The sequence below is a fragment of the Staurois parvus genome, unplaced genomic scaffold (assembly GCF_062004578.1).
Source record: "Staurois parvus isolate SC_StPar_1 unplaced genomic scaffold, SC_StPar_1.0 ptg000655l, whole genome shotgun sequence".
Taxonomy (NCBI): Eukaryota; Metazoa; Chordata; class Amphibia; order Anura; family Ranidae; genus Staurois; species Staurois parvus.
In genome coordinates, this window is record NW_028318451.1 from 1,205,432 (window position 1) to 1,219,632 (window position 14,201).

General features: G+C 43.5%; 1 protein-coding gene across 1 annotated transcript in view; it reads left to right on the forward strand.

The window, feature by feature from the left end:
• Positions 1 to 14,201, forward strand: part of LOC149448846 (interferon-induced, double-stranded RNA-activated protein kinase-like) — a 175,280-nt gene that overhangs the window by 67,772 nt on the left and 93,307 nt on the right. The window contains exon 9 of the mRNA XM_089694190.1: positions 5,808 to 5,862. Coding sequence (XP_089550316.1) covers positions 5,808 to 5,862 — 55 coding nt within the window. The remainder of the gene's footprint in view (positions 1 to 5,807; positions 5,863 to 14,201) is intronic.

A 14,201-nucleotide genomic window follows, 5' to 3' on the forward strand; every position in this document is an offset into this window, starting at 1 on the left:
CTCTATTATGCACAATTGTCACAGTGATATCATCAGTTGGCCCCACCCCTTAGCTATTTAAGAACCATCAGACAGTGTAGCTGGCAGACTCGGCAGATGCAGAGCTCTTTTTTTTTTCGGGTTGACAGCGGCGGCGTTCATAGTGATTGACTCTGAAACTACTTTGGGGGACAATTATTTTTTAAATAAGAGACTTTTCAAAAACTGCCTCCTGTTTTTATTTGCACTTTGCTTTTTTTTTCTTGTGAATGAGTATACTCATTCACATGGGGGGCTGGGATGTTAATGGGGGTTCATATTTCAATAAGCCCCCCGCCCGTAGACCCCCAAAACCACCGCCCAGGGTTGTGGGGAAGAGTCCCTTGTCCCAAAACATGGGGACAGGGCGCTTTGGGGGGCGCTCCATGTTGAGGGCATGGAGCCTGGTATAGTTGGGGGGGCGCTCCATGTTGAGGGCGTGTGGCCCTTGCTCATTCCCCCCCTTTCCTGACCTGCTGGTTTTCATGACCGGACAAGGGTTTGGTATGGATTTTGAGGGGGGACCCCACGCCATTTTGTTTATTTTTTATTTTATTTTGCCGTGTGATTCCTCTCAAAATCTATACCAGACCTGAAGGGCCTAGTAGGGTTTGGGGTGGACCCCCATGCAATTTTTAAAAATGGCCACCTGCTCCTTAACAAAAAACTCAAATGCAAAACACAAAAAAATCATCAATCTGTGACTTTGTGTGCTCACTAGTTTCTATTACAACTATATGTAACACACCATAGTACATAAATAAAGTGCAAAAAAAGAACAGTCCACACATGTATTGAATATCCGCGTCACTGCGCCGTGACTGCTAATACACGTGAGTGTACAGCCCACGTGGTGCTGGCGGTGTGATGTCACTGCACTGTAGCTCCTCCCTGACGAGTTTCGTGCAACCGCACGTATTCATAGGGGGTATGCCTACAGTGCAAGATGTCAAATAGTGTCCTTTTATAGCAAAAAATGGCGCGTGTGCGATTTAGCGTGCGCCATCTTGGCAACGAGAAATGTCTCCAGAAGCGCCATTTTACCAGAGTGCGCGCATACACACTCGCCAAAGTATGCGGGATACGGGCGCAATGTTGTTTATTACACTAAATTTATCATTGCATTAGGCATTTCTTGATCTGTAATATGTTGCCATGTTATTAAGTATTCTTTCTGACCATATATCCTAATTTTATTATTCTTATTGATTTTATGTAATTATATATTTATGTGCCACCATACACACCAGTCTGTACTTTAGTTTACATATTGGGGGCATCCCTAACTGCACCTGAGATGCAGATTTCACGTTATCACGTACTTCTATAGTGTACATTCATATGTATGACACTACAGGTAAGAAGGGGTTATCTGCGTATGCGTGCGATGGTCACCTTATTGACTCGCATTAAACATTCCCCTTTTAAGTTTGTATATGATAGCAATCGCTTTTGGAACACTAATATGATATTCCATTCTCAGTATTGATTACAATATTCTTCCCTGGTGGTCTGGTTGGAACTGAATGTTTTCTCTGTTCTCCGATATTATGACGCATGCACCAAATGATTCTATTTTGGCGCCGGATTGCGCCCGTATCTCGGATACTTTGGCGAGTGCGCATGAGAACACTCCGGTAAAATGGCGCTTCTGGAGACATTTCTCGTTGCCAAGATGGCGCACGCTAAATCGCGTATGCGCCATTTTGTGCTATAAAAGGACACTGCTTGACGTCTTGCACTGTAGGCATACCCCCTATGAATACGTGCGGTTGCACGAAACGCGTCAGGGAGGAGCTACAGTGCAGTGACGTCACGCCGCCAGCACCAAGTGGGTTCTGGCGGCCATCTTGGATCCATATCTGGTCAGTAGCTGTTACCTATATTCCTTATGCTTGCTAATAAAGTTCACTACAGTAATAGCAGTATCACACTATTTGGCCTCCCTTTTTTTTCCTGGGGCTCTTTTGTGAGCTTCCCGCCACCTGCAGAGCCATGGTTAAGGAAGTGAGTGCCATACCTGTTTTCTGAGTGAGCAGAGACACAGCGGCAGACCAGACCATACTTCAGAGGGAATCCCATGTATAGCTTAAGAGGAGTTATCTCTTACATGCGCATACTGATTGTGCATCTGGTGAGTGCGCAGCCTTTTATCAGTTTGGACACCATCACCTTTTGAATATACCAATAGGATCCTTGTGATCTCTTTCACACCACATCTACTGGGATATTGTGGACTGTACACTCACGTGTATTAACAGTCACGGCGCAGTGACACGGATATTCAATACGTGTGGACTGTTCTTTTTTTGCACTTTATTTATGCACTATGGTGTGTTACATATAGTTGTAATAGAAACTAGTGAGCACACAAAGTCACAGATTGATTAACCATTTATTTGTTTATATACTGTGTATATGATCCTTTAGAGCTGCACCCTTTGTTTATCTAGCTTTTTTGAGGTTGTTTGGTGCCTTTTGGTGTTCAGCAGCTGCAACAACCTTTAGCGCTCACTTATTTTACTACGTGTGTACAAAAAAATTATCAAAATGCTTAAAAATGCATGTAAAAAAAATGCAAAAAGCACTGCAAAACAGACAAACCGCACACTGCATTGGTGTGAACAAGGCCTCACTTGGTGTGAACCAGGCCTTACTAGACCTCCAGCAGCATTGGGAAGTAAAACATTTAGCAGTTCTTCTGCCACTGCTTAGGTCTCATGCACACTGGGTGATTGCTTTTAAAAAAGTTTATTTAAAAAAAAATTCCCACAGTGTACATCTGTGATCAATCATGATGAATAATGGCTGCTAGCCTGAATGTAAGAAAGATAAACCCTGATGTCCTCCTAGACACATCTGATCCTGTCACTTCTCTTGTGCTGAATGACGTCTTGAGTCCCAGCTGCTAAAGTAAAGTTCATATTTGGTCTAAGACATTACTTAGGGAACCCTGCCCCTTTGTTTACCCTAGAGGCAGTGACCCAGAAATGTAACTTGTGTAGAAGGGAGTGACTGAATTGGACTTGCATCTCCAAGTCCCTGCCACTAAAGTGAACAGAGGGGTCAATATAATTTTGTTTACTTTAGTGGTGGGGACCCAGAGATAAGTTTGGCTAAATATAGGCATGCCTATATTAGGCCAATTAAGTCATTGACTAAATATGCCTATTTCGTCAATGACATTACCCAGGTTACCTTGCCTCTTTGTTTACTTTATCACAAGGGAATCCACAGGATCCGGCATATTTCAATGGGTGCCCATTTTTTGTCTCTTTTGGTTGGGTCTGTGGCCATCATTCATAGCGATTGACATGGACCTGCATCACTGGATGATGTGATTAATGATGGATGTACAATGTGGGACATTTTTTTTATTTAAATAAAAGGCTCGCAGACCTCGAAAACCATCAGGCTAGGGTTCTAGGAAATATTCCCTTGTCTTCATTAACATGATACCCTCCCCCGTGTTGAGAGCATGGTGTGGTTCAGGAGTGGAAGGTAGGGAGAGGGGAGAGTGCGCATGCTTGCCTTCCCTCTTTTCCAGCATGCCTGCTGTTTTAAATGTTTCAGTTCTTAATGAATACATTTGTTAAATAGCGACGGGCTAGACCAGGTGATAATAGATTAATTTTTTTTTTTTTTAAGTGGATTGACTTTAATGTAATACTTCATTTTTTTGTGCTATTTACCAGTATTGAATTGACACTTATAACACAAATATCTCATACAAAGAACATTTAGTCAACTGACCCATGTTCTGTTTCTGTATGGTAAAGCAGCTTACAGTGCCTTGAAAAAGTATTCATACCCCTTACAATTTTCCACATTTTGTCATGTTACAACCAAAAACTTTATGTGTAAAAAACTTAAATGTATTGGGATTTTATTTGATAGACCAACACAAAGTGGCACATAATTGTGAAGTGGAAGGAAAATGATAAATGGTTTTCAAATTTTTTTACAAATAAATATCTGAAAAGTGTGGCGTGCATTTGTATTCAGCCCCCCCCCCCCCCCCGAGTCAATACTTTTGTAGAACCACATTTTACTGCAATCACAGCTGCAAGTCTTTCTGAATATGTCTCTACCAGTTTTGCACATCTAAAAAGTGACATTTTTGCCCATTCTTTGAAAATTAGTTCAAGCTCTGTCAGATTTGATGGAGAGTGTCTGTGAACAGCAATTTTCAAGTCATGACTGGGCCATTCTAACCCTTAAATTTGCTTTGATCTGAACCATTACATTGGCTATATGTTTAGGGTTGTTGTCCTGCTGGAAGGTGAACCTCTGCCCCAGTCTCAAGTCTTTTCCAGACTCTAACAGTTTTTCTTCTAAGATTGTCCTGTATTTGGCTCCACCCATCTTCTCATCAACTTTGACCAGCTTCTCTGTCCCTGCTGAAGAAAAGCATCCCCACAGCATGATGCTGCCACCACCATGTTTCACAGTGGGGATGATGTGTTCAAGGTGATGTGCAGTGTTAGTTTTCTGCCACACAGAGCGTTTTGCTTTTAGGCCAAAAAGTTAAATTTTGGTCTCATCTGACCAGAGCACCTTCTTCCACATGTTTGCTGTGTCCCCCACATTGCTTCTCACAAACTGCAAATGGGACTTCTTATGGCTTTCATTCAGCAATGGCTTTCTTTTTGCCACTCTTCCATAAAGGCCAGATTTGTGGAGTGCATGACTAATAGTTGTCCTGTGGACAGATTCTGCACCAGAGCTGTGAATCTCTGAAGCTCCTCCAGAGTTACCAAAGGCCTCTTGGCTGCTTCTCTGATTAATGCTCTCCTTGCCCGTCCTGTCAGTTTAGGTGGATGGCCATGTCTTGGTAGGTTTGCAGTTGTGCGATACTTATTCCATTTTCGGATAATGGATTAAACAGTGCTCCGTGAGAGGTTTAAAGCTTGGGATATTTTTTTTATAACCTAACCCTGTTTTAAACTTCTACACAACTTTATCCCTGATCTGCGTTCACAATGCTGTTTGTTTACTAATGTTCTCTAACAAACCTCTGAGGGTTTTACAGAACAGCTGTATTTATCTTGAGATTAAATTACATACAAGTGAACTCTATTTACATATTAGGTGACTTCTGAAGACAGTTTCACTAGATTTTAGTTAGGGGTATCACAGTAATGGGGGCTGAAGACAAATGCACACCACACTTTTCAGTTGATTGTAAAACATTTTGTAAACCATCTATTGTTTTCCTTCCACTTCTCCTTTATGTGCCACTTTTGTGTTGGTCTATCACATAAATTCCCAATAAAATACATTTTTACGTTTTTGGTTGTAACATGACAATTTCAAGGGGTATGAATACTTTTTCAAGGCACTGTAAATGTTACTTGACAGAGCTTTGAAATAATTCACTGAAATTAAGCAAAAATATTGGATGGGTCTTGAAAATGTGGCAAAAAAAAGTAAACAAGGTAACTATGCTTGTGTCTATCTGCTGCTATGGATTTCTTTGAAACACTGATAGATGCTATGGGGTTCATTTACAAAAGGAAAATAGGCTGTTTTCTTTGGAAGGGATTTTCCTCTAGCTTAGTAAAAATTCACTTTTTGCGAAAAATACCCAATCACATGCAAGGGAAAATAGATCTCTATTTTTGTTTACACATGCTTGGATGATCAAAGTCCACATAGCCTCACCTCATTCACTAAGCTAAATGACTGTGGGCTCTTCTTATTTCTCAGACATGCCAGGTTTTCTTATGTATTAAGAATAATGCAACTTTTTATCAGTAATGATGGTATGTCTCGATATTCTTTTGTAGTGCCAACAAAACATGTTCAAGCCTAAAGATGTCAGAAAATATACCTTCAAAGCCAGTAAGTAGTGACTCTGGTATTTTACAACTTAAATGCATTGTGTGTGTGTACGTAGAGCTGCTTCTTCATATAGAATATATACAAATGGCAATAGGTTCTGACAGAAGCCCTTTGTCAGGCCAGTAGCAGATCTGATACAGCAAAGTTAAAACATGTCTTGTATAGTATTCAGATAAAAAATGACAACATTTTTATTCACAAAATTTCAAATGATTACAAGTTAACAACTAGTATATGCGAAGCTTGGCTTTACAATGCAGGTGCTAATGACAGCTGCAAGTCTACACATCAGAAAAGAGTCCTTTGTATCCAAAGAATTCAGATGCAAAAAAAATATTTCTAAATAAAGAAACAATCAAAGGAAAAAATATGCCACATATGGGCCTATTTATAAAACATTCTTTGGATAGATGTATGAAGCATTTATCCAGGCTGCACAAGTTTTCCCATATTTTCCTAAATACTATGACTTCCTATAGTTGGCACCTCCATTTAATGGCCAACATCCAGTCAATTTTCCTATTTGAGGTATTTCAGAATAATATACCACGTTTTGGGTATTAGACGGAGCCGACTATCATCGGAAGTGTAGTGTTCTAGATAATATGAGTAAATCTGTGCAGTCTGGATGAATGATTTTACTCTGTGGGATGTTTTATTTATATGTGTATATATATATATATATATATATATATATATATATATATATATATATATATATATATATATATATATATGCCAAATAACCACAATTATTTAACAAAATATATAAATATTATAAATCTACTTTCTTTATTGTCCAGTAAAGACACAGGAATTATATTACAGCTGCGATATTATACTACTTCCTATAGGAGGCTAAGATATTGGCAAACAAAAAACATTGTAAGCCAGTCCCTGTATAACTCCTTCTCTCCCCAGCATGTTTCAGTGTTTTATTAGTGTTGTAGGAGGTTATATGTCTATTCTTAACCACTTGCCTTCCTGACCAGGCCATTTTATGCGTTACAGCGCTGCATTACTTTAACTGACAATTCCGCAGTCATGCAATGCAATGCTGTACCCAAATGAAATTTACGTCCTTTTTTTTTCCCACGAATTGATCTTTCTTTTGGTGGTATTTGATCGCCTGTGCATTTTTTATTTTTTGTGCTATTAAAAAAAAAATGACAATTTTGAGGAAAAAAAACAATTTTTTTTGACGTTTTGCTATTAAACATGTCTAGTAAAAAAAGTAAAAATCAAATTTCGTCATAAATTTAGGCCAAAATGTGTTCTGCTACATGTCTTTGCTAGTAATGGTGGCGATCAGCGACTCATTGCGGGACTGCAGCGGGCATTCTGACACTAGGGGGAACTGACTTGGTGTCGCTGACATCCCCAGTGACAGCAATACAGTGATCAGTGCTAAAAAAAAGCACTGTCACTGTACTAATGGCACTGCGCAGAAAGGGGTTAACATGAGGGGCGATCAAAGGGTTAACTGTGTGCTGGCAGTGTTTTACTAGGGGGCTGTGTCCGTGTGCTTCACTGTAAGCACAATGCTTTGGATGGTTGTGCTGTGCTGTGCACAGCCATCCAAAGCAGTGTGCCTGAGTGTACAGGGAGGAAAACTGTTAGTAAACAAAACAGTTCTTCTCCCCGTCAAAGGTCGTCGGAAATCAGTATTTCTAGGGCAGAATTACAGGGCAGACGTGAAGCGGTTAACCACCTCAATACAGGGCTCTTTTACCCCCTTCCTGCCCAGACCAATTTTCAGCTCTCAGCACTCACACTTTGAATGATAATTAGTCGTGTAACATTGTATCCAATTTTTGTCCTTTTTTCACACAAATAGAGCTTTCTTTTGGTGGTATTTAAAGTGGTTGTAAAGGCTGAAGGTTTTTTACCTTCATGCATTCTATGCATGAAAGTAAAAAAATCTCCTGTGTGCAGCAGTGCCTCCAGCCCCCTAAATACTTATCTGAGCCTCATCGCGATCCAGCGATGTGAATGACAGCCTCGACTGTCCCAGGTCTCTGCTTCCTCATTGATAAGGCAGCAAGCAGGAGCCATTGGCTCCTGCTGCTGTCAATTACAAATTAGTCAGCTGATGAGAAGAGAGGGGGCGGGGCCAAGCCGCAGCTCCATGTGTGAATGGATACACGGAGCAGCGGGTGCCCCCATAGCAAGTTGCTTGCTGTGGGGGCACCCGACAGATAGGAGGAGCCAGGAGAGCCTGCACGGGACCCGAGGAGAGGAGGATCCAGGCTGCTCTGTACAAAACCACTACACACAGTAGGTAAGTATAGACATGTTTATTATTTAAAAAAAAATTACCTTTTTTAGAATCGCTTTAATCAGCACTGGGTTTTTTATAAATAAAAAAATTAAATAATTTGAAAAAAAAATACATTTTCTTTGTTTCATACTTTTGGCCAAATTTTATGAAGAAAAATTATTTATTTGCAAAATTTATACTGCTACATTGCTTTGGTAAAAATAACCCAAATCTGTGTATATTATTTGGTCTGTGTGAAAGTTAGTCTACAAGCTATTTTACCAGTCATTGACTATTGATCACACCTGATGTACTGATGGTCTATTTCATTTCTTGAGAAACCAACAAACCAGGACAGTACAAATGACCCCTTTTTGGAAAGTAGAGGTATTTAGTAAGAGGCAAGTTGAGTTGTTTTTTTTTTTTTTTTTTTTTTTTTTGAAGCTGTAATTTTTTCCCAAAATTCTTTGCAACATGAAAAAGGTAAATAAAATTATTTTTTTTTCCACACAATTGTCATATTAACAGATTATTTCTCTCACATGGTATATGCATACTTGCAACTATACCCCAAAGCACATTCTGCTACTCCTCCTGAGTATGGGGATACCACATGTGTAAGACTTTTCCACAGCCTGGCCACATCCAGAGGCCCAGCATCCAAGTAGAAGCTGCAGGCTTCTAACACATAGCATGTACATACCCAGACTTACACCCCAAAATACATTCTGCTGAGCAAAGGATAAACAGATTACCTGTGGTTTTAAGAGGTGAAGTTGTCCACAGAGGAGAGCATGGGTCCAGGCAGCAGGCAGGAATATGTTCAGTGACAACAAAAGGAATTGCCCAGGCAGCAGGCAGGAATACTGTCCATAGTCAGTAAAGGCAGCAGGTAAAGATATTGCCAACATAGCCAAAGCATTGATCCAAGAAGCTGGCAGAGATGTGGCCAGCAACAGCCAAAGGAATTGTCCAGTCAGCAGGCAGAGACTTGGTTAGCACAGCCAAAGTATTGATCCTGGCAGTAGGCAGGAACATGGTCCATAACAGGCAGTACAGATAGCAGTCAGTGGTATGGTTAGTTTAGGTGGCAGGCAGAGGCATGGTTGATTAACAGGCCAGAGTCAGATGGCAGCAGGCACAAACATCAGGCTTGGGGACTCGATTAGGTAAGAGCTGGACACAGGGGGAGAGGCTTCTTCCCACCCAAATCTCTCCAAAACCTGAGGTCTGCAGACCCTAATCCGAGAATCACAAAACCCAAAGAAAACCAAAAACATAGTTTTCTCCATTCCGAAAATCTATTCTGTGTTGTCTTGAATCCCACTAATACAGTGGCAGGGCAAAAGATCAGTTCAGCAGGCAGGCAGAAAGCATGGTCGATTAACGGGCCGAGGTCAATTCATGTGGAGGGCAGAAATGTGGTTGATAGTTCAAGTGGCAGGCAGAGGCATCGTCCATAAAAAGTATTAGGTCAGTTCAGACGGCAAGCAGAGGCATTGTCGATTAAACAATCCAGGTCATATAGGAAAATAGCAGACACTGGAAAAATATCTTCACTTTACATATACTTCACTAATAGTGTAGTGGTGTGTAATAGATCCAGAGGCACTCTCCAATACAGAGACCTGGCTGGGAGGGACATTGGGGACAGTAGTATCGGGTGTCACAGCGAATTCCGTAACTGGAACATACGGAACACTTTTTGGGAGGGCCTGTGGCCTGTTTGTGTAAGAGGGAGGATATCAGGGAAATGCCTCTCATGGAGTCTGGTCGCTGAATCGGAGCGAATTTGTTCAGGGGCGTGGCCATGCGGATAGAGAAGGGCTGTAACAATGTCCTCTTGGTATTTCAGGTAGGTTAGGGATCTTTGTGTGCACTTAGAAAAGATGACAAACGAATTGTACAGGGCTAACTGAAACAAGTAGATGGCAAACCTTTTATAATCTTTGTGGGAAGCCCTTGCTGTTGGCCTGTGCTCTTCCACAGGCCAATTTTCTTTAGATAGAGGTGGCGGAATAGTGGGAGACTTGTGTATAAATTATCTACATACTGATGGTTACCCTTCTCAAACAGCAGTTCTATAAGTTGCCAAACAATTTTGCCTCTTCTCCCCATATAGGTAGGGCACCTAGGGGGGCCTAGCTCGCTGTCCTTTCCCTCATAAATTTTGACTTTGTAGGTATATCTTGCGGCCCTGGTTAATGCCTTGTAGAATTTTACCCCATATTTGGCCCATTTACTAGGGATGTACTTTTTATTGCCAAGGCTTTAGGGCTTCTGTTGAAGTAGACCAGGGATTCATCCAGACAAATATTTTTGTTGGAAGTAAACATTTCCTTGAAGGTACTGCAAAAAAAGTTGATTAGTGGCTGAATTTTAAAGTTTGTTATAATCAGGATGATTTTGAGGTGGGCACTGGGTATTATTATTGACATGTAAAAACCTCATTATCATCTCGTAGTGTGTTCTGGGCATACAAGATGAATAGACTGGCATATGATGTATAGGTTGGGTATACAAGTAGACATGGACTTTTAATTTTTTTTCGTCAGTCCCATGTTCAGAGTAAGCCCAAGAATAATTTTAAATTCCTCCAAGGGTGAGGGGTTTCCACACACATGGGCGGGCATAAGACAAATTGGGATTGCTGGCAATATATTGGCTAGCATAGCGATTACACTGCTCCACAATGTAATTTAGCAGACCATCAGTAAAAAATAAACAAAAAAAATAAATTGGGGTAACATTTTCTGCTTGTATCCGAGGGCCTGGCTGTGCTGTAAAAGGGGGGATTGTAGGTTCTGCCAAATTAGCAGACAGCCTTGTGGGATATAAAAGAACGCCTGGGAGGCTAGTATTGACTCTACCTCGTTGTTGTGGGAGGGACACCAAGCTACTAATGCCTGACCTGTCATCTGGGAATGCGGCCCTGCTTGTACTTGCCACTGCACTAGAATTTGCAGCGCTACTGGTGGATGCCTGCCTATCTTCTGGGAGCGCTGTGCTGCTTGTACTTGCCACTGCGCTACTGGTGAATGCCTGCTCCTCTGCTGATTTCCTGAACCTCCTTGGACTCTCTTCTCTGAATCTGTTGCTGACCCACTACTTTAAACTGGCTCATACTCGGAATCTGGGAAGCCTCCTAACTACTGTATATTTTTTTTTTCTAGACACGTTGATGCTGCACTGCTCATATTGCTGATGTTGATTTTGCTGTTCACTGGTGCACTGTGACAGATGTTGATTGCTGGTACAGATGTGGATTTGACACTGGTACTGTGTGACAGATGTTGATCACTGTTACATATGTGGATTTGACACTGGTACAATTTGAAAGGTGTTGATCACTGGTACTGATGTGAACTTGACACTGGCACTCTGTGGCAGATGTTGATCACTGGTACAGACGTGGATATGACACTGGTACTTTGTGACAGATGTTGATCACTGATACAGATGTCGATGACCATTGGTAGGCTGACAGATGTGGATCACTGGTACAGATGTGGATGACCACTGGTACACTGACAGATGTGGATCACTGGAACAGATGTGGCTGACCACTGTGACAGATGTGTGGGGTACACTATCTGGGTGATCGGTGTGTGTGTGCTTGAAAACTCACTGGATCACTTGATGGCAACACAGATCGGCTGTGCTTCTCCTCACTGATGGGCTCTCTGTGAGGAGAAGCAGAGCCAATCAACTGACGGGCAGCTGTGTTTACATTACATGATGGCTGTGATTGGACACAGCTATCATGTGATTAGTAGGGCCAAGCACAGAGCTCTTTAGCTGAGTGGTGTTGCAATGTGTCCAGGGGACACAAACACACCAATAGCGCGCAGCTGCGTGGACACGCGGCCGCGCATGCGCCATTGTTCTGAGTGACGTGCAGGAACGTCCCCTCAGAACATCAAAGTTTCGACCTGGCCGTTTAAGTGCAGTGACCAAATGGGAAACGGTTAAACTCCACTGAAAGATTGTATAAACTAATTGTACAGGACACAGAATATTCATAGACTGGTACCTTCAGATGACTGGACACTGGCAAAGCTTGTGTGTGTAGTTAGCTGCAGGGTGTTATACAGTTTCAGTGCTGTGGTCCATCTCTATGAGACACAGACCTTAAAGACCCCTTCGGGGGTATGCCCACTGTGACAAGTGAATTCTGGACCCAATAAAGCAGAAGTTGGCAACCCGTCTATCGCGGAGAGCAGACAGGTCAATCGTGACTGCGGTTCTGCCTTCCTCCAACCTCCGCTGCTGTCATGTTACCAGCAGAGTGGAGAGCAGGAGGCAGCATAGTGCTGGATGGAGGAGGGGGTCGGAAGCTGCTCAGTGATTGGTTGCTAGGCTGTCCTAGCAACCACACAGGAGACACTGTGGGAGGGGGGGACACAGGAGACTCTGGAAGGGAGGCTTAGGAGACTGTGGGAGGGGGGACACAGGAGACTCTGTGGGAGGGGGGGGGCTTAGGAAACACTGTGGGAGGGGGGGACACAGACTCTGGAAGGGAGGTTTAGGAGACTGTGGGAGGGGGGACACAGGAGACTCTGTGGGAGGGGGGCTTAGGATACTCTGTGGGAGGGGGGCTTAGGATACTCTGTGGGAGGGGGGCTTAGGAGACTCTGTGGGAGGGGGGCTTAGGAGACTCTGTGGGAGGGGGGCTTAGAAAACTCTGTGGGAGGGGGGCTTAGGAGACTGTGGGAGGGGGGACACAGGTGACTCTGTGGGAGGGGGGAAACAGGAGACTCTGGAAGTGGGGGGCTTAGGAGACTCTGTGGGAGGGGGGACACAGGAGGCTGTGGGAGGGGGAGACACTGTGGAAGGGGAGACACAGGAGACTCTGGAAAGGAGGCTTAGGAGACTGTGGGAGGGGGGACCCAGGAGACTCTGTGGGAGGGGGGACCCAGGAGACTCTGTGGGAGGGGGGACCCAGGAGACTCTGTGAGGGGGGCACAGGAGATGCTGTGGGGGGGGGGGACACAGGAGACGCTATGGAAGGGGGGACACAGGAGACTCTGTGGGAGGAGGGGCTTGGAAAACACTGTGGGACGGGGGGGGGGGCTTAGGAGACGCTGTGGGAGGGTGGCTTAGGAGAAAAGGACACCGGACACTTTGTGTAATGTCCTCTACCCTCCCTCATAGCAGTGTTCTCTACCTCCCACAGTGGGGAGTGATGTGAAGGGGGCAGAGGATACTGGTTTAGGGGGTACAGGACACTACTGGGGGGAAGGGGGGGGGGCAGAGGATACAACAGTGGGGGGGTGGTGTGAAGGGGGGGCAGAGGACACTGCTTTGGGGGGTACAGGACACAACTGTGGGGAGGAGGGGGGCAGAGGACACTACAATGGGGGGGTGATGAAATGGGGGCAGAGGACATTGCACTAGAGGTACAGGACACCACAGTGGGGGGGTGATGTAAAGGAAGACAGAGGACACTACTGTGGAGGGGGTGATGTGTGGGTTTTTTTTTTCTTTTCTTTAGGGCGCCGACTAGTAATCCGCCCCCCCCCCCCTTTGCTTTACTTCATGTTGTCCAGGTAGACCTCAACCTCTGAAAGGTTGCCTACCCCTGCTATATGGGGACAACAACATAAAAAGGCCACCCTGTTTGTTGGACTGCTACTGTAGCCCCACAATCCTGAATAGTATACATTATATGTTAAAACTATTGAGAAACTAGGAATATGTTGAACATTTATTCTTTTCACTGTGTAAACTTTTCGAATTTGCTGATAAAATCCAACCATTCAGAGCTTAGTCTCAGGTTGAACAGAAGAGACATCATACCTCATGCCACACACTTTCCTGCCACTTCCATCTTGTGTCCTTTTATACGCTATTAAGGCACTTCCACCCTCCCTTTTACCACAAGAACTTTGTTTCAGGATGGTCTGCACTCAGGTTGCTGAAAACTCCTCCTTGGACATGCTTACCCCATTTCCGGACCCTACTCTGTGAATACCCCACAGGGGAATACCCTTATCCATAGCAATGGCGGAAACTAGGCGAAAGGAAGCAATGGCAAAAGCTCAGGAAAGCATTTGCTCTGTCGACAGCCAGCACAACA